This window comes from Felis catus, chromosome C1, assembly GCF_018350175.1.
Source record: "Felis catus isolate Fca126 chromosome C1, F.catus_Fca126_mat1.0, whole genome shotgun sequence".
In the NCBI taxonomy this organism is placed as follows: Eukaryota; Metazoa; Chordata; class Mammalia; order Carnivora; family Felidae; genus Felis; species Felis catus.
Genome location: NC_058375.1, coordinates 85,255,352 through 85,276,865, shown reverse-complemented (window position 1 = coordinate 85,276,865; position 21,514 = coordinate 85,255,352). Strand labels below are relative to the sequence as shown.

Sequence of the window (21,514 nt, the reverse complement as noted above, 5' to 3'; positions counted from 1 at the left end):
TGTTCTAACCATACCCAAAAATATCCATGAAATTTAAAAAATCAGACTATTTGACATGTATAAATCACACAATATCAAGTCTTCAAATCAAAATAAATAACAACCTAAAATAATTAAAAGAAGGTGAAATTACATCATTGAATTTGTCATGTTAAATAAGAGTAAAGCTTTCAGATTTCATTGGGCTACCTAGAGTATACAGAAACTAATTCTAGGAGCTGTTATTTACCTAATATCTAATAAATTGACTAAATACTGTTATGGGAATTACATGCTGCCCAACAACTTACCTCTCAAGATGAACATAATGCCGGGAAAGAACATTTTTAACCAAAAACACAGTCTTTGCATTAGCCTCTGGACCCATCAATTTGGAAAAATATAATTTTGCACGAAGAAAATAGCCAACCGGCCATAGCCACTCCTAAAAAAGATGATTTAAAAGTAAAGAAAAAAAAAAAGAGCTGTGAATATTTATAAAGGTATTTGAAAAATAAGCTGAAAATTCTGAAAAGAGAAATGAAATTCTTACAGGTCCTTGGTGATAATTGAAACCTTTAGCAAGATTGTAGTTGTCATTGTCTAAGGCGTTGTCATAAATACCACAGTAAACCATATCACTGCAAAATTATTGAAATTTAGGTTAGAAAAAGATCAGACATTACATAAGAAAGATTTTTCAATAGCAGAGGTAAAAGAAATAATCAAGTTATTTTGTCTTCCAAATCTATTAACCTTAGATTAGTATATACTGGGCTCAGAATGTCTTTTTTTTACAACTCATTTTAAAAGATTTATTTGTTTGTTTATTTATTTATTTTTAAGTAAACTCTCTGCTCACCATGGGGCTTGAACTCACAACCCCAAGATCAAGAGTCACATTCTCTACTGATTAAGCCCAGCCAGGCACCCCCAGAATCCTTTAATACTGTGTGAGGGAATGATTAACAAATACTGACTAATACAAAAAAATATAAAGTATTCAGGTATCTTGCCTTCAAGGAGTTAGTCTAACACTAAATATTGGTTAAATTCAATTATTTCACTAAGCTTCTAATACACTTATTATAATTAAAATATATACAAAATAAATTAACAAACATTAAAGAGATTTTATTAAATATAATATAAATATTATATATTGGAAAGATTGTTTTTAAAAAAATTTTTTTAACAATTATTTATTTTTGAGAGAGAGAGAGGGGGGCATAGAGCATGAGTAGGGTAGGGGCAGAAAGGGAGGGAGACACAAAATCCGAACCAGGTTCCAAGCTCTGAGCTGTCAGCACGGAGCCCAATGTGGGGCTTGAACTCACAGAGTGAGAGATCATGACCTGAGATGAAGTCTGACACTTAACCGATGAGCCACCCAGGTACCTTGGAAAGATTGTTTTTTAAACTTCTCCAGTAAGTTAAAGTAATTAAAATTAGTACATTATCATTACAAATAGTAACCAAATGGACACAGAAAATTTATACACAGTTATAAACTAAACAAAGTATTACAAGCTTATTGTGACAAATACAAGATAGTTATCTATACTCAGTTTAATTATTACTTTTCTTTTTTTTTTCTTTTAGTGAGAGACAGAATTTGCCACCTGAGTAAGCTTATTTATTTATTTACTTATTTCAAATGAGTAGGCTTTAACTGTGGGTTTTAGTCTTGATCATTGGTTTGTAACACGTCTGAAAATGTGGAGAACACTTCAGAATATGGATAAGCATACACACAAAAAGTCTGCATCTCAAGATTGAAATGAGTACATAGTAAATTAGGAAAATTCTACAAAGGTGAGGGTATTATATAGAAATGGAACTCTGTCACCTATTGATATAGAAAACAAATTAATTTTGGGCATCAAACTTTAAAGGAAAATCGCAGAAGACAAACAGGGAGGCCATTAGAAACTCAAGAAGAAACAAAAGTTGGAAAAGAAAAGAAACGTAAAATGGCATAAACACATAATCATAAAGTAAAAACAAAATCGGTTATTGGTTAAAATAAAAATAGTGGGGTAATTACACAGAAAGGATGGAAATGGTTGGTGGTGAGGATAGAGTTAAATCCTCATCTGTTAACACAAGAAATAACCAAATAGTGTCTAATATTTAAAAAAAAAAATCAAGAAACAGGGGCACCTGGGTGGCTCAGTCGGTTAAGCATCCGACTTTGGCTCAGGTCATGATCTTAGAGTTTGTGAGTTCGAGCCCCGTGTCGGGCTCTGTGCTGACAGCTCAGAGCCTGGAGCCTGTTTCAGATGCTGTGTATCTCCATCTCTTGGCCTCTCCCCTGCTCATGTTCTGTGTTTTTCAATAATAAATAAATGTTAAAAAAAATTTTTTTTAAATAAAAAAATCAAGAAACAACTGCATACACACATTATTTAGTAATATGGGAGCAGGGATGCCTGGGTGGCTCAGTCGGTTGAATGTCTGACTCCTGATTTCGGCTCAGGTCATGATTTTGCAGTTTGTGAGATCGAGCCCCGAGTTGGGCTCTGTGCTGACAATGCAGAGCCTGCTTGGGATTCTCTCTCTCTACCCCTCCACCACTCACACTTGCTCTCTCTCTCTCAAAATAAATAAACTAATCAAAAATTAAAAAAAAAAAGAAATATGGAAGGAACTGCTAGGGGTAATAACTTGGAAAATTTTAAAGACTGTCTTTGAGGAGACAATATGTCTATACTTCCAATGTTCACAATAATCATGTATTACTTTTACAATCAGAAAAAGTAAACATTAGGAAATATTCATGACATATTAGTTTTATAAACATAAAACTTATTGATTATTAAATATAGGACAAGCATCGTGAACACTGATGTTTAATGAAGATACAGATGGTGTTCTTAAAAACTCAGTTTGAATACAATTTTAGAGTTTACTGACAAGCAAAAAAATTATGGTTGATGCAATATAAACATCAACAACAACATTCTTTTTTTTTTTTTTTAACGTTTTTTTTTATTTTTGAGAGAGACAGAGACAGAATGCAAGTGGGTTGGGACAGAGAGAGGGCGGCACAGAATCCAAAGCGGGCTCCAGGCTCCGGGCTGTCAGCACAGAGCCTGACGCAGGGCTCGAATTCACAAGCTGTGAGATCATGACCTGAGCCGAAGTCCGATGCTCAACTGACTGAGCCACCCAGGCGCCCCAACAACAACATTCTTAATACTTACACTCCAACGTACTTGGGGTTCCAAAGTTTTCATGCCAAGATTAAATATAAATATAATTCTATATTAAATATAATATGAATAATATTCTTAATATTTATACTCCAACTTACTCTGGATCCAAAGTTTTCATGCCAAGGGGACCAAGCAATTTTTTTTCTGCAATCTCCAAAGCTTTCCATGCTTTTTCTGCAGTAAAGAGCTCAGGGGCCTAATGAATATCAAAAGTGAATATTCAAACTTTTTAAGATCACAAAAGAATTAGTTTCCACCCACAGTGGAACGTAAACTATTCATAAACTCAGAAATGAAAACGGTTTAAAAATACAGTGTGCGTCAGAACTCATTTCAAGTGCAGAAGCTTAACCGGATCTAGTGCTATGGGGCTGATGTGGGTGCGCTGCTCTTGGCCTTAGAAGTGAGCAAAGCTGTTAGATGTGATTATTTCCTCGTGTCATTTTAAGAAAGTTATGAGCTCCAAAAGGAAGCTGCCTCAGCTACAATGAAGGCAGAACACACTTAAACCCATCTAATTCATTTTTCAGGATGTTTGCAATAGCTTCCTTTAAGTATATCTGGTAGTCATTTTTTGCTTTTGGGGTCATAGTAAAATACAGAATGACTTACACTCTAACAGCACAAGTAAATGTACTTGTGATATGGAGGAGAGAAAACACTGGTGGCTAAGAATCTGCATTTATTGTAATGGTTAAATGAAATCAAATGCACATTGAGTAGAAGCTATCTTTATGTACCTTTGCATTTTTTATTCTTTTTTTGCAGCTTTTATTCTACTATAATTTATAGTTCCATGTTTAGTGCTTTTTTTTGACAAGGTGGAGACAGCTATGTAGTCATGGAAGAACACATACAGTCTCTATTTTACTGTTCTTACAGTTTATTTTTAGACTAAGAGGTAAAATAGAGTCTAGAATTCTAAAGTGAATTGCAGCAATACAACAAGGAAACAGAATATGAGTTGAAGCAACTTTCATTAGTTCACCAGTCTAGATCTTTTCAGTTTGTATGCTGAGGCATGCACTGGTCACAGCACAGGTGTGCCCAAATACGGATGCCATCAGCTTTCAAGTTGGGCGGGCCCTGGGGCTAACTGAAGCAGTTGGATCTGGCATGATCAACCTAATCAATTTAGACCAATGTACTGTATAAATATCGTTATTTTCTATGTGTGCTATGATAAGAAAAACATTGGTAAGCACTCCATTAGTCATCATCTATTATTTTCTGTTTTTTGATACCGAATGTCATAGGTTAAGGGTGGTATAAAACTAGCTAGTAAACAATATACTTTTTGGCAACTACATGAATTTGAAAACAAATGGAAATAAAGAACTAAATACACTCTACCACAACATTTGTGAAATTTGAAAGTAGCAATTCACTTACTACAACCATTGCTATGGTGAAATTAGGCCTGAGCTGATAGTCACACCACGGGCTTGAAGCTCCATAGCTATCTTTGTATATGCCACGTTTGTGAACCAGATTAGGATGCTTTTCGTTAGAATCTGAAGGGTCTTCTGACACATAAAATAGCTTTTCGAAGTTGTCTTGTATTTTTCTGTTCCACTCATCGTATGAGATTGTCACAACCTTTCCTGAAACATGATAAAAGACTTGGCAGTTTTTAAGCATTCAAAGAAATCCATACATTTAGTTACAGCCAAAGAGTAATATTTAGGCAATAAATTACCCACTTCTTACAACTGTCAGGGTCTTTTGATAAAAGACTTGGCAGTTTTTAAGCATTCAAAGAAATCCATACATTTAGTTACAGCCAGAGTAATATTTAGGCAATAAATTACCCACTTCTTACAACTGTCAGGGTCTTTTGAAGGACTCTAGCTTGAAATTAAAATTATCTTTTGTTATATTACCAAAAAGAATTAGACTCCAGTAAATGATCCCTGATTTGTCTTTGTATCACTCTTAACGTGTTTGGTAAAGTTACATTTACTGTGCACTTGGAATGAGGCTACTCTGAATTGAGAAGTGCCAGAAGTGTAAATATACACTGGATTTCACAGAAAATACTCTCCCCACAGAAGAATGTAAAATGGCTCATGAATAATTTCATGCTTATTACATGTTGAAATAATATTTAGCACATATTGAGTTAATAATGTATATTATCATAATTAGTTTCACCTGTTTCTTTTTATTTTACTTTAATGTGAGTACTAGAAAATTTTAAATTATATTTCTTTTGGACAGATAGCTCTAGAAAAAGAGATGTAAAGATTTCATAAGTGTTCACAAAAATGCAACTTGCTCACAGTCACATTAAGGAAAAGAAAGCATAATAAGGCAATTAACCATGATGTTTTTCATATCTCAGTTCAAAGTTGCTATAAAAATATGGTTAGTAACCAGGTTTGTTACAATTTCATAGTAGGAAATTAATGTTCTTTCTTTCCTCTTAATCTTAAGAGTTTTCTAATATTAGTTCATTGAGTCAAATGATGATTATATAGATTAAGAGTATAGACTGTACATTTGAAGTTTCTTTTTATTTTTTTATTTTTTAATTTTTTTTTCAATGTTTTTATTTATTTTTGGGACAGAGAGAGACAGAGCATGAACGGGGGAGGGGCAGAGAGAGAGGGAGACACAGAATCAGAAACGGGCTCTAGGCTCTGAGCCATCAGCCCAGAGCCCGACGCGGGGCTCGAACTCATGGACCGCGATATCGTGACCTGGCTGAAGTCGGACACTTAACCGACTGCGCCACCCAGGCGCCCCGTGAAGTTTCTTTTTAAATAAAATGCACAGCTTACCATGTCTTCTTATGGTGACTTCATGATAAGGGAAAATTCTTTTTTTGGATAATTCCAGCAACCAACGGACGGTAGATTTACTCAGGCCCACAATTTCCACAGCAGACCCATCTCTAAAATTAAAATAAATTTTACTCTGTGGGTTGGAGTCATTTAAGCACTACTTAAATGGCATTCAATAAATAATTCTGATGAATTATATAATTAATATGTTATAAAAACAACTATGAAAAGCCCCTCACTTTATTGAAATGTATACTGCATACATAAGAAATCTCTCCTCTAATTATTTTGCCATTGCTTACCTACTTAACAATTAAAAAAAGTTCCATGAAGTGGAATGGTGATTATGGAGTTAAAGAAGATGGCAGCTGGAAAAGGTAGGGAATGCATCAGAGAATACTGAAACAGAGTACCAAAGACAGAAAACATGGGATAGAAGGACTGGAGAAAGCCAGGGAAAGTATACTTAGTAATTTGAAAGTGTGTTTTTTTTTTTTTTTTTTTTTTTTTTTTTTTTAGAGAGTTAGAGAGAGAGAGAGAGAGAGAGAGAGAGAGAGAGAGAGAAAGCGAGCACAAGTTGGGGAACAGGGCAGAGGGAGGAGGGAGAGAGAGAATCTTAAGCAGGCTCCATGCCCAGCACAGAGCCCGAAGTGGGGCTTGTGACTTTGGGATCATGACCTAAGCTGAAATCAAGAGTTGGATGCTCAACCGACTGAGCCACCCAAGTGCCCCTGAAAGCTCATTTTTAAGGAAAATGAAAGGGAAGTATGAGACCTAATAACGTACCGAAATAAACATGCTTTAAAAAGAATTCACAAAGCATATAACAACAGCTATAATTAAATGATTTTTTTCACAGTTCTGACTGAAGATAAAATTTAGAATAAGAAAAGAGTTTCTCAGACTTGATACTATATTAAGCATTTAAAACCATAAAAAGAAATAATGGGAGAAAAGACGAAAAAATTTAGGAGGATAAAAGGTTCAGAAATGAAAAGTATTTCAAAAAGGACTGGGTAATGGGGTGTTTTCTATATGCATGAAAGATGGGCATCATGAAATGTTTACAATGAAAGCATTTTAGGTTAAGATCTTAACCACAGGGATAACGAATCATAATAATGAATCACTCCTTTGAGGTGCTTGTGGGGAATCACCCCACGAGAACTCCCTGAAAAGAACAGACAGCTTTCCTTGATGACTTGTAACAAGAGAGTTGTGTGTGTGTGCTGTGGAAGAGGAGGGAGTGGATGAAGGGAGGGAGATTTTGACCGATTTAATATGAAGACTTCGTGGTTAATAAAATAAAAGATTCCATAAGTATGTGGTTTTAAAAAGGGTATAATTATATATGCACAATAAATAAATAAATATTACCTTGGAGTGGCTGGGATTCCTCTGTTTCTGGCTCTGTCACTTTCTCCCATTTTATCCATCCATGTGCCGCAATTTAAGCGATTTCCTCCATAAACAAATCCTGTTTCTTCATCAACACCTGCGGTTATATTGAAGCCTAGAAAAGCAAAATAAAACATTTATAAAATCTGAAAGGAATACAACAAACTAGGATAACTACTCTGGAGAGCAAAAGCTGAAGACATGTATGTTCTACTATAGAGTAGTTTCACTTCTAGACACATACTTTAAGGATATTCAACGCAACACTGTATTAGCAAGAAAATAAATAACTGCTAAGCAGAGAAGTGAATAAACACTGTGGTTTATTCATACAGTGTAAAACTCTCTATACCATTTCAAATTAATGAACTAGATTTACATGAATCATAATGCGCAAAACCCCAAAACAAAATGATTGAGCAAACAAGTTGCAAAAGGATATGCATAAGATACCTTTTCTTAAAAGTTTAAAATATAGACAGTACTAATATATATAATCATATAGGTCTATATGACTATGTCTAATATGATAATATTTAAAACATATAGTTATGTGTATATATTATAGTCTGAATACATATATAATGTATAATATACTGAATACATACTATATAATATACTGAATATATTACTACATAATACATATGTAATTTACACATACTCAAACACAAACTCATAAAATTCAAAACATAAATGGAAATAATAAACCCTGATTCTAGCATAGTCATTAATTATAGAGAGGGAGGGAAGAGAGAGAGAGATGAAGCTCTACATACAATTCTGATGGTTTATTTTCAACACAAAACAGAAAGATCTGAAGAAAATATGATCAAATGTTAATATCTGCCTAATTTTATTTCTAGGTTTCAAGGTGTAATTTATATTTTTCTTTAACTGGAATGTTTTACAATTAAATCTAAAAATTAAAATAATTCAGAGATATCACAAAAAATGTTCTTTTAAGTATAAAATCTGTATCTATTTAGTGTCCTAACTGAAAGATAAAAAAGTATCAGTGATTTTTACCAGTTCAATCATGTATACAATTTGTATGTTACCACCACAAACAATAAATTAACTAAATGAGGTTTTAACTACTTTTTTTTTTTTTTGAGAGAGAGCTTGAGTGAGTGAGGGGCAGAGAGGGAGAGAGAGAGAATCTCACAAGGGGCAGAGAGAGAGGGAGAGAGAGAGAATCCCAAAGCAGGGCTCCAGCTCACCTGATATGGGGCTTAAACTCACCTGATATGGGCCAGGACCTGAGCCAAAGTTGGATGCTTAACTGACTGAGCCACCCAGGCGTCCCTAACTACTGTTTAAAATGTAATTTAGGACATGCAAGAAGGAATATAAGTTTTTGAGTTTACGTCAAAATTTGCCAATGACTTAGTGAGTTATCTGAAATAGCTGAAATAGATCACTTAAAAAGATGATCATTTTACAGTAAAAACAATAGTGTTTAAAAAAAGAGCAAAAAGAGTCCATAATCCTATTACCCTAACAAAAACTATTACATTTATGTATTCCTTTCTCATCTTTTCACAGAATAGTAATATTTTCATAAATAAATCCAACTATTTTTCATGTATTAGATTCAACACCCATATAGTTCTTAATATTCAAATAATATTACACAAATTATAAAAATTATAATCATTACAAATTATTGAATTTTTCATTCAAGTAAATGTAAACAGGGGCGCCTGGGTAGCTCAGTGATCCACAGTTCATGGGATCTCAACAGTTCATGTGATCTCACAGTTCATGGGATCAAGTCCCATGTGGGGATTCTCTCCTCCTCTGTCTGCCCCTCCCCCTCTCACACACACATTCTCTCTCTCAAATAAACATCAAAACAAAACAAATGAAGTCAATTTAAACATTTCCTCTTAGACATAATTATTTTATTCTTTTCTATGATTATAAGCAAAGTTATGATCAGTATCATGTAATATGGACTTTTTGTGTTTTAGGTTATTTCATAGACTAGATTCCCAGAAATGGAACACATTTATGAACAAAAACATGTGAATATTTTGTATCTCATAAAATATATGTGGATCTCTCTCTCTTTCTCTCTCTCTCTCCAAGTTGCTTTTGAAGAAGAATAAGTCAATTTGCAATACCATCAGTAGTATCTGAATATCTATGAAAACTAAAATCTATTATTTGTTACTGTTTGCTATGGATTGAATTGTGTAAATGCCCAAATTCATATGTTGAAATCTTAACCCCAGTACGTCAGAATGTGACTTTATTTGCACACAGGAATTTAAAAAGTTAATCACATTTGGGGCACCTGGGTGGCTTAGTCGATTAAGCGTCCAACTTTGGCTCAGGTCATGATTTCAGTTTGTGAGTTCGAGCCCTGCATTAGGCTCTGTGCTGACACCTCAGAGCCTGGAACCTGCTTTGGATTCTGTGTCTCCTTCTCTCTCTGCCCCTCCCCCACTTGTGCTCTGTCTTTGTCTCTCAAAAATAAATAAATGTAAAAACAAATTTTTTTTAAAAAAGTTAATCACATTAAAATAAGGGCATTAGCCTGGGCTTTAATCCAATTTGACCAGTATCCTTATAAGATGAGGAATTTTGTGCACAGACAATGCACAGAAGGAAGCTGATGTGAAGATACAGGGAGAACACCATGTAACCATGAATATGGTCATCTACAAGCCATGGAGAAAGACCTGGAACAGATCCTTCTTTCATAGACCGAAGGTTGAGTCAACCCTGCCAACTCCTAAATTTTGGACTTCTAGCCTCTAGGACTGATAGACAATATATTTCTGTCATTTAAGCCACCCAGTGTGTGGTACTTTGTTATCCTAGTCCCAGCAAATGAATACATTGGTTTTTTTGCTAATAATAAACAGTAGACTTATAGAACTCACTATGTGCCATGTACTGCTCTAAGTGCTTTAACATACATATTTCATTGAATCCTCGTATCAACCTTAGGGGGTAGGTGCTGCTATTATCTCCCTTTTGCAAATGTAGAAGAGAGAGGCAAAGAGAAGTTAAAACTTATCCAAGGGAACACAGCTAGAAAATGAGCAGAGAAGGGATTTTTAAGATAGCGAGTCTGCATCTAGCATTGGCGCTTTCATTCACGCTCTGTTGCTCATGATAATTTAGTAGAGGAAAAATGGTGACCAACTTTAATATGAATTTGTTTGAGTGCCGGTAAGACTGACTGACTGCTTCTCTCATGTTTATTAATGGACTATCCACGTCCTTGGGCAAACTACTTCTTATTTCCTGAACTGTGAGCTAGGGATAGAGGTACTAGCCTCTGGAAAATGTTTGCAAAGTAATACACAAAGGCAAGGAGGCTTTTAATTTATCTGATATTAAATATATGACAATAATTGGATATTAAATACATGGCAATAATTGGATAATCAGTGGTTAGTGATTTTCCTCTCAGAGATTTAGTGGAGCAAGAGAAACATACACAAAAAGGTACATGGGTTAAAATAACTGTAAAAGGACAGGTTGCTTCAAATGTACAAAAAAAGTACCAAAGAAATCATATTTTTGTAGTTTCTGATGAAATGGAAAAATATCCCAGGCTATGGGATCTCTCCCCAAAATCACCCCTAGAGAAACTACAGAACTGAATGTGAGGTACTGATTTGAAGAATTCACATAATTTTTGGGAGAAACTGACAAAACAAGTGAAACCTGACCAGCCACTCTTGGGCTTTCACTCTATCTAGGCTTTTAATGTTGTTGTGTTATAAGCTAATGAGATTGCCTCTTTTCAGAGCTGTATGGAGTTACTACTAATCAAGGGAACATGAGCTTATTGAGAAGAAGAAAACATTAGATACGATGAATCTAACCACTATAAAAGGAAAAGAAGCAGGGTGCCTGTCTGGCTCAATTGGTAGAGTGTGGGACTTTTGATCTTGGGGTTGTGAGTTCAAGCCTCATGTTGGGTAAGAGATTACTTAAAAATAAAACCTTTAAGGGGTGCCTGGATGCCTAGGTCGGTTAAGCATCTGACTCTTGATTTCAGCTCAGGTCATGATCTCATGGTTCATGAGTTTGAGCCCAGTGTCTGGATTTGTGCTGACAGCATGGAGCCTACTTGAGATTCTCTCTTTCCCCCTCTCTCTGTGCTCCTACCCCACTCTATCTCTCTTTCTTCAAAAATAAAATAAACATTCAAAAAAATTAAAAAAAAAAGAAAAAGACTTGAAGATAGTGTTCACATCACAATAAAAACAACTATAGCAACTTATAGATCACTTTTTACTAGGCAGTGTTCTGAGAGGTTTCATAAGTAACAAATAAATGAGATTAGCTCATTGAACTAACTCAAATAAATAAATTTGAAGGATGTTGTAGGAGATATGGAAAGAAAAGATGATCAGATTGCACATAAAAGTTTATTGCTGTAGAATATATGAGGACCCCTTGAAATCAACAAGAAAAATACAGGAATGCTAAAAGAAAGATAAAGGCAAAGAACATGAAAGGACAATTTATAGAAAAGGAAACTTTCTAAAAAGGTATTAACATATGAATAATACTCAAATTCACCAGTGATAGGAGAATCACAAGTAACAACAATTACATGTTGCTTTACACCCATGAGATTAGTGGACAATGCGGGTGGGCACAGAAGAAGCCACTTTGATTGTCAGTGGGAATACAGACTGGCACAATAATTATGGAAAGAAATTTGGTAGTACTTAATCAAAGAGCGTAAGAGTATAGTATATATAGCTCTGATACAGCAATGCTAAGTGAAATAAGCCAGACACAAAAGGACAAATACTGCATGATTCCATGTACATGAGGCATGTAGAATAGTCAAATTTACAGAGGCACAAAGTAGAATAGTGGTTATTAGGGATGAGGGAGGAGGGAATGAGGAGTTATTGTTTACTGGGAACAGAGTTTCAGTTTAAGATGATGAAAAGTTCTGGAGATGGATAGTGATGATGGTTTCATAATAACGTGAATGTACTTAAAGCCATTGTACACTTAAAATGATACATTTTATGGTAAAATGCTAAACATGTTATGTGGATTTTGCTACATACACAAGAACCCTCAATAGTGGAAAAAACCAACACTCCAATTAAAAAATGGGCAAAAGACACAGACATTTCATCCAAAAGAGATACAAATGGCAAATAAGCACATGAATGGATGTTCAATACCATTGGCCATTAGGGAAATGCAAATTAAAACCACAATGGGTAGTGGTGTACCCAACTATCAGAACAGCTTAAAAAAAAGTGATTAACGTCAAATGCTGCTGAGGATGTGGGGAAGCTGGATCTCTCAAGTTTGCGGAAGGGAATGTAAAATGGTACACCACTTTGGAAAATAGTTTGGCAGTTTCTTATAAAACAAAATCCATACTTACCATATGACCCAATCACATTCTCAGGCATTTGTCCCAGAGAAATAAAAATTTATGTTCATACAAACACCTGTATATAAATGTTCATATTAGCTTTATTTATATTAACCAAAAAATGGAAATAACCAAAATGTCCTTCAACAGATGAATGTTACATCCAGGAAAGAGAATACTACTGAGCAATAAAAAGGAATAAACTACTGATACATGCAACAGCTTGGATGGACCTCAAAGGGAATATGCTTAGTGAAAGAACTTATCTCAAAAATTTACATGCTATATGATTCCATTTATATACATTCTTAAAATGACAAAACTACAGACTCTTAAATACAGAGAACAAACTGAGGGTAGATGGGGGGGTAGGGGAGAGGGGAAAATGGGTGAAGGGCATTGAGGAGGGCACTTGTTGGGATGAGCACTGGGTACTGTATATAAGCCAATGTGACAATAAATTATATTAAAAAAATAAAAATTAAAAAATTAAAAAATGACAAGACTATAGAGATGCAGAACAGATTAGTAGTTGCCAGAGACCAGGGATTGTTGGTGTGACTCTTAAGGGGTAGCACAAAGAAGACATTTCTATAGATTGATTGTGGTAGCGATTACATGAAGTTACACATGGGGCAAAATTACACAGAGCCATGCACACACATGTACACACACAAATGAGTTAATGTAAGAATGGTGAAAATTGAATATGGTCTAGTTAACAGTATTGAACTAATGTCAGCTTCCCGATTTTGATATTGTATTACAGTAAGATATAGATAAAATAGATAAGATATCCTCATTGGGGTAGCTGGATGAAGGCCTCAGGATACTCTTATGTGTCATTTTTACAGCTTTCTATCACTCTCTAATTCTTTCAAAATTAAAAAGTTAAAATCTACATGCACATAAAGCAGTATATGTTTTACAGAACAATATATAAATATACAGCAAATGTATATGTATTGTATGCCCTGCATGTGTCTTTATATGACTTCCTGTACGGAATGTCTCCAGAGGGAATGGATAATAAAATAAATTGTCATTAGCCTTGCATTGGCTGATGATGATAGTGTGCCATAAAAATAGGAACGTGATAAACTTAAAAGAGGTTAAAAAAGTAGGTCTATTTTAACTCTGTAGACAAAGCTTTTTACAAAAAGAATCTTATAAGAGCCTAAGTTACAGAGAAAGATTGTGGACAAAATCCTAGCTCTGCCACTTAGTAGCTGTGTGACTCTGGACAAGCTACTCTGCTTCGGTCATCTTATCAATACACCTGGGAACAATATAATGCATCCCCAATGTTCTTGGGAGTGTTAAATGGGAATAACATAGGTAAAGTAGTTAGCACAATGCCCAGCACATAGTAAGCCCTCATTTATTATGCTTATAAATTCAACCACCAAAATTACCTTTTACATTGGCTGGCAAAAAGATACAAAATTAAAAAGATATACAATTTTATCTTTGCTCTAGAAACTAAAACTAAACCGGTGAGATCAGGAACTGTGTTAATCTTTCTCATTGTTGTATTTTGAAGTTTCACACACAAATAAAATCTTTGTCAAATACATGAACAGTTAGGGGCTCCTGGGTGGCTCAGTCAGTTAAGCATCTGACTCTTGGTTTCAGCTCATGTTACGATCTCACAGTTTGTGGGACAGAGCCCCACAATGGGCTTTGTGCTGACGATGTGGAACCTGCTTGGGATTCTCTCTCTCTCTCTCTCTCTCTCTCTCTCTCTCTCTCTCTCTCTGTCTCTCTCTCCTTCTCTCTCTGTCCCTCCCCTGCTCTCTCTCTCTCTTAAAACAAACAAACTTAAAAAAATACATGAACAATTACAAGGTTTAATTCCACCTCATCAGTAAATCTTTACTATGGAAAGTTATGTACCTTCATCCTTCATGTTTCGATCTATCTGTGGCCCAGCATTCCTTTCTCGGAACTGTATGCCCTGCATATGTCTTTGCATTACTTCCTGTATTACTTCAAACAGTGGCTGATCCTGTTTGAGATACAATGGATGTTATTTTTGTTAGAAACTGCATTTTTCTTACCTTTTCCCAAATCCCACAACTGTAGTTTTGTGAAAACATATTTTCCTCTGGAAGAGAAATGGGGTGGGACAGGGGAAGGAAGCTCCTATAACCCACATCAAACAGTCAGCCTCTGGCATATGAATATTTAACATACTGTAGTTTCGACTATTCATGTCTGTGATATGAAATAGTTTGTAATTTTGCTGACACATGAAAATGAATCTTGTGAGTTTGTATAGTTTCTGTTCAAGTGAACTGTGCAGATAATAAATGTATCTAGCTGCTACAGAAGCTACAGAAATCTAAATTGGCATTGCTGTTTTTACACATCCACATATATAGTAACAGGGATAAATTACATGGTAAAGTGACACTTCAGGTAAAAACTTTTTTTGACAAATGTTCTTTGAATATTTCATGACAAAAATATCATGGGGGCACAGATCTCTGCTAACTTTAAGATGGTGTAGAAGTTCTCCACAATCACATATCAAACAAAGTATAATATAAAGGTGGATCAGAAATGGCAAAAGTACATAATCTTTGTACATTATTGACTGGGAAGAAAACCACTCAAAACGTTTATTTTTTCTGCACTGTTCACAAGGTAAGGGCATTGTGGTTTGGTGATCAGGCTCTCCACAACCTTGTTCACCCTTTCCACTATCTCTTACTACCCTGCAGGTGCCCTACACAAAAAGTCAAACTATACTGAGCAGCATGTCCTAAATGTGCTTCAATCCACCCTGCACTTTATTTTTCCTTTCATCTTTGATGTTTTCTCACAACTTCCCTCATCTCTGCTGAAATCCTACTCCCCTTTTAAGGTTCAGTTGAGGTGAAATTTTAGCTACTTTATGAAGTCCTCACTAAGAACCAACTACCTATTAGATTCTCTCTCTCTCTTTTATGTATGGCATTTCCTATACACCTTTTTGTAATGACCATAATATATATATGTTATCTTTTCTACCATGTTGCAAGTTCCTTCCTTGAACTTGAAGTTTGAACTTGCACTTGAAGATAAGAAGCAGTCTTATCACTGCAATCTTTCAAAGTCCTAGCGGGTGCTAAACAAATACCAATACTTGAATTCTTCAGATCTGGATTCTTAATTACATGCACTTTTATATTTTATACACTTTTACAGCTAGAAGTCATTTTTCGGGAAAAAGAAATTATTTTAAGATGATTTTTACCAGTGTGCCGGCAGACAAAGGAGCAGAATCATCTGTAGGATACATTCTGGAAACTGGGCACTTGAGAATGTCTAGGCCATTGGGAACGAATTTACAATAATCCTGAACACACTGTAGCCACCACCACACAGCATCCCGGCAATTGTATCTGGCATGAGTTCCTTCGCCCAGGAGATTAGGAATGAGACCGTGTCTCAGGGTACCAGCAAATGCTAAAATAATATTCCTAAAACAACAGAATTAGGTGGATCATTTGATATGAAAACAATCAGTTAAAAAATTTTAAGTCCCTTTTTGTGACTACTATTCCTGCCCTTCTTTGAAATTTCATAGAGAAGTGGCCATAATATGATACATCAAGCACTGAATTAAAGGCCAGAAACCTTAATCCTAGCCCTGGCTTTTTCTCTGACATTCTTACCTTCTCTGGGATAGTTTTTTTTATCTGTGGATTTAGGGATTGGACTGGGTGGTTTTTAGGGCCCCTCATATCTCTAGATTCTACTTTTGAAATCTGTGGTATTTCAAAATCTAAGTAACTATGAAATGAACTTTATTATTTTAAATAGCAGATATGAAGAGCAGAGCAAATATGTAAGAAAATAAATGAGTAAAAGTTGACCTTGAAAATCATGATTTATTTTCAAAAACTGGTAGAGAATACATCTTTTAAAGTATTATTGTACTGTCATATACCAAATGACAACTTCGTAAGATGGCATATTGCATTCTAAAATCTAAGACGTAAGAAATAAGAAGACTGAGGTTTAAAACCTAGCATTGCCATCTGTATGACCTAGGAAAAGTCATTTAAAATGTCTGGCCTCAGTGCTTTTTGGCTAAACCATTTGGAAATTTAATTAGTTTTGTGTCTCAGTTTAATGCCTGTCTCTTAAATAATAGTGCAATAAAAATCCTTCTTATATCCTGCAGCACAAAAGTGTTAGTATGGATAGTGACAGTTCCAATTAATAAAAGGTCAGAATGCAGCAATCTTAGCCATCCAGAACAATGTCACACACTTGAAAGTTGAATACAAAGACTTCTGTCCGTGAATATCTCTGCAGAAGGAGGAAGTAGAACTCTCTGTGGTAGAGATAGCCATGTGTCCACCAAAATGGCTTTCCCCCATGTCCCAACCTACTTTAGAGCTGGGGATTCTAAGGCAAACATGTGAATGGAACTGATGTATGTTAAGTGCATAGAACAGGTGCATTTTCCTTAGGCTCTTTCCCTCTCTGCCAGCTGATTGGAGAGTAGTACTCAGAGGCCCTGGGAGATGGTCGATCCTCAAGATGAAGGAGCCTGTATCCTTGAATCACTATGTGGAAAGCTGCCTCCTGAACACCCATTTGGGGCGAGAAGCAAGAAATAAATTTCGTCTGTGAAAAATCATTTAAGCTTATATAGAAAAAACATTTTTTTTAATATTTATTTTTGAGATAGAGAAAGAGACAGAGTGTGAGCGGGGGAGGTGGAGAGAGAGAGAGGGAGACACAGAATCCAAAGCAGGCTCCAGGCTCCAAGCCATCAGCACAGAGCCTGATGTGGGGCTCAAACTCACGAACCGTGAGATCATGACCTGAGCCAAAGTCAGATGATTAACTGACTGAGCCACCCATGTGCCCTAAGAGTTTATAATTTATATAGCAGCTAGTACTTCCCTAACACATACATTATCCTCTTGGAATCATCTAGATCAGGGTAGGCAACCTTTTTTCTGTAAAGGACCAGAGAGTAAATATTTTAGGCTTTGTTGGCCATATATATGGTCTCAATCATGTATTCTTCTTTTTTAAATGACTCTTTAAAAAGGTAAAAATTATTCTTTGCCCCAGGTGATACAAAATAGGCGGTAGGCCATATTTCATTGACCCCTGATCTAGACAGTCATATGTAAAATTGAGAAGGAGAAATTGTTGGTAGTATATAGAAGTGATAATTGAGAGCCCAGATAACAATGAAAATGATAATAATGATTAAAAAATTAACATTTGTGTAATGTATGTGACAGATACTGTTCTAGACGCTATAACTGTATAGCTCATTTAATCTTCACAAAACCCCTGTAGGTTAAGTACTATCACCATTTTACAGAGAGTACAACAAAGATAAATAATGTGTCAGCTGGTAGTTTGGAACCAGGATTAGAACCTGGCAGTCTGGCCGAAACCCAATTTCTTAGCCATTGTGCTGAATTCTGATGTTCCATTTCCTACTTTTTAATCATGGTAATTTACAGCATTTGGGGAAGAAGCAAACAGCGTCCCAAATCTCTACAGCCCCACAATGGTCTCTTTAGTCAATAAGAAATGATCTTATTATATTAGGTTAGCAGGGAAGAATATGATACATTTCAGATGCCTACTTAGAAATTTTCAATTTTAAAAGGATTGAAAACAAAACTTTAGTCATTTGAAGAGGCAAATTTCAGTTATTTTCTGAATGACATCAAAACAAGGTATCATATAAATGCTTTTTTTGCTGAAAGTGTTAACTTGTAGAGCAGTGCTGTCAAACTTTAGCCTTGGGCTGCTGAAAATCACCTGGAAAACACAGATTTCTACCTGGTACTCTGCCCTCTCTATCCCCACATTCGGAGGTCCAGCATAAGGATCAAGAATTTACATTTCTAACAAGTCCTCAGATGATGGTGACACTGCTGGTTGGTGGCACTGAGTTGTGCTCATTTGAGCAGCACTGCTATAATAGCCTCTCTTTTCTGCCTTTGGTAGTTCCATTCATACGATTGTGACATTAAGAAACACTATTTTAAATCTAAAAAAACATAAAACTGGAGGTTCCAAGGCCTGACAACAGATAGAGGAAAAGCTGATACTACAATTCTTTCTACAGGACTCAGTGTTCATTATAGAAGGAAAAAAATGATAAAATTCAAATTTTACCTAAAGGTGAATCTGAGTTCTTTTAGTTAATTCAGGCATAGAAGTTTTATTCTTTAGTGAGTGATGTTAGTAACATGGTTAAATATTTTTTAGTTTTACTGAAATCAATTAGCAAATGCTGAAGACAACCTGACCTATAATATGACGGACTAGAACTTAGTAACTTCAAAAATTTTCACTACTTTGAAATTCTGTGATCTTATTAAATGAACATGTATAAAATAAAATAGGGGCACTTGGGTGACTCAGTCGGTTCAGCGTCTGACTTAGCTCAGGTCATGATCTCACAGCTCGTGAGTTCGAGTCCAGTGTCAGGCTCTGTGCTGACAGCTCAGAACCTGGAGCCTGCTTCGGATTCATTCTCTCTCTCTCTCTCTCTCTCTCTCTCTCTCTCTCTCTCTCTCTCTCTCTGCCCCTCCTCCCTCATACTCTGTTTCTTTCTCTCTCTTTCTCAAAAGTAAATACACATTAAAAAATATTAAAAAAAAAAACACCTAAGGAAAACCTACCTCCCAACTGTTACAAATAGTTGGCAAGGAGGAAGGTTTGAAGAGCATGTGAAAAACATTTAGACACAAACTTGCGCTCCAACTCTTTAGAGATCTCCTACCTGGCCTCCAAATAGCGTCCAGTAATCAGCAGTAGACCTCTCAGTGCAATAAAAGTATCCCTTCCCCAGCAGCGGAAAATACCAGAAGAAAAATGAGGTAAACCTAATAGAAAACACAACAAAGTAATATATTAATAATACACCCAAGCCCCTATGAACTCCATTACTATAGGCCAGTTGCTGTAAGCGTGGGGGACAAGAATAAGCTATAGGGAGTCTGCAAGCCCTCTAAAATTATATGCAAAATGTGTGATGTATTTATACCTACATCAACTTTTGTGTGATGAGGTTCCATATTCTTATTACTTTCTTAAGGGAATCCATGATTTTGAAGGTATTAAGAATCAAGGACTGGAGAGGGATACTTACCTGAATTGATTAGAATGTGAGTCTTTAAACACAGATAAACTTTCTTTTAATAAGTTAAAGCTAAATTGAAATCAGAGATCTAGTATTTAACATATAAACAAACAATATAATATTAATTATATATATATATTTTGAGTAACACAAGTGGGAAAGTTTAATAAAGTGAAAAGTACACTCTCCAGATATGAGAACAGATAAGCTCAAGAAAAAGACAGCTGCGCCATATAATGTTAATGATATATTTGAAAAGATTCCACCTGCAATTTAAAGGCAACAAATTACTCTAAATACAAAATGATTACCTTACTGATATATAATTGAATATGTTTATTAATCTATCAGTCTAGAGACAAACTTTAATACCAAATTTCCCATTAATTCAAAACAACTTAAAAGTGTTAGACTTTGTTAGCCAGTTTTTATAAATGAAAATAAGGATTTCAGGTGCTAAATAACTTGAACATTCTAGGTAACTACAGCCTTTATGCATGAGATAAGATAGGGTGATTGATGGATAAAATCTACAACTTTTAGATTGAGTTTGGTTTCTTATAAAACAAGTAAAGAATATATTGTTATCTTTATTGGTACCAAAAACAATGATCAGTGGAAAGTAAAGGAAATTAGCATTCCACTCAAAAAAAGAACTATGCTAAAGCATAAATGCAACACATTTTTCAGGAAGGGAAAACTAAGGACATAAAATGTACACAGTGTTCATTCATAACTATCTTCTAAACACTTAACACTATATGACATTATCTTGTTTGCTTGTTTTCTGGTTTGTTGAATGAATAAATGTCTCTCCATAGTGGAAAATAAGATTCACGACAACAGAAACCTTATCTGGCTTGTTTACCAAACTATATCTATTGCTAAAAGTTGTAACTGGTAAGAAAAAATTGTAAAAATTTATTGAATGAATGAAATAAAAGACCAATTATAAAAGGCAAATTGTGGGGTGCCTGGGTGGCTCAGTCAATTAAGCATGTGACTCTTGATTTCTGCTCAGGTCATGATCTCACGATTCGTGAGATCACTCCACGTTGGGCTCTGTGCTGACGGCTCAGAGCCTGCTTGGGATTCTCTCTCTGATCTCTCTCCCCATGCTGGCGCAATCTCTCTCTCTCAAAATAAATAAACATTTTTAAAAAAAGGTAAGTTGAGAAGTGAAATAATTTGACTGAGATAAAAGAAAATTTTGGCCATTCCTAAGTATACTTCACAATTTAAGTTTCTGCTCATTGGGTCTTTGCCTTCTTGGAGAGTCGACATTACTTTCTATTAAGAAGGATCAGAACTAAAGGCAATATTAGACGTTTCTTTTCTACATTGTCTCTAAAATAATGGTACAAAATTTCTCTAAACACTTTGTGTATTATTTGCACATGGTTGTTTATTAATATATGGTTTATATATGGTTGATGATTGTAATTTTGATGACGATGAGGACAGTGGACATCTATAATACCACTCTAGGCCACACAGACTTCCTGGTACTTTAGCCCATTTAACACTTTGAATAAATTATGAGTATAGATAGATTTAAGGGTGAATTTGAGTTGTTATGCCCTAAAGTACAGGCAATCTGTCTTTGGGAAGAAGTCAAAACTATAAAATCTCTAGCACTGAT

The 21,514-nt window shown here is 35.2% G+C and overlaps 1 protein-coding gene across 1 annotated transcript in view; it reads right to left on the bottom strand.

Annotated features, from left to right (window-relative positions):
• AGL (amylo-alpha-1, 6-glucosidase, 4-alpha-glucanotransferase) overlaps positions 1-21,514 on the bottom strand; it is an 83,256-nt gene that overhangs the window by 7,952 nt on the left and 53,790 nt on the right. Inside the window, 9 exon segments of the mRNA XM_003990359.6 lie at positions 291-424; positions 533-620; positions 3,296-3,393; positions 4,590-4,801; positions 5,981-6,093; positions 7,361-7,496; positions 14,652-14,763; positions 15,997-16,222; positions 19,513-19,615. Coding sequence (XP_003990408.3) covers positions 291-424; positions 533-620; positions 3,296-3,393; positions 4,590-4,801; positions 5,981-6,093; positions 7,361-7,496; positions 14,652-14,763; positions 15,997-16,222; positions 19,513-19,615 — 1,222 coding nt within the window.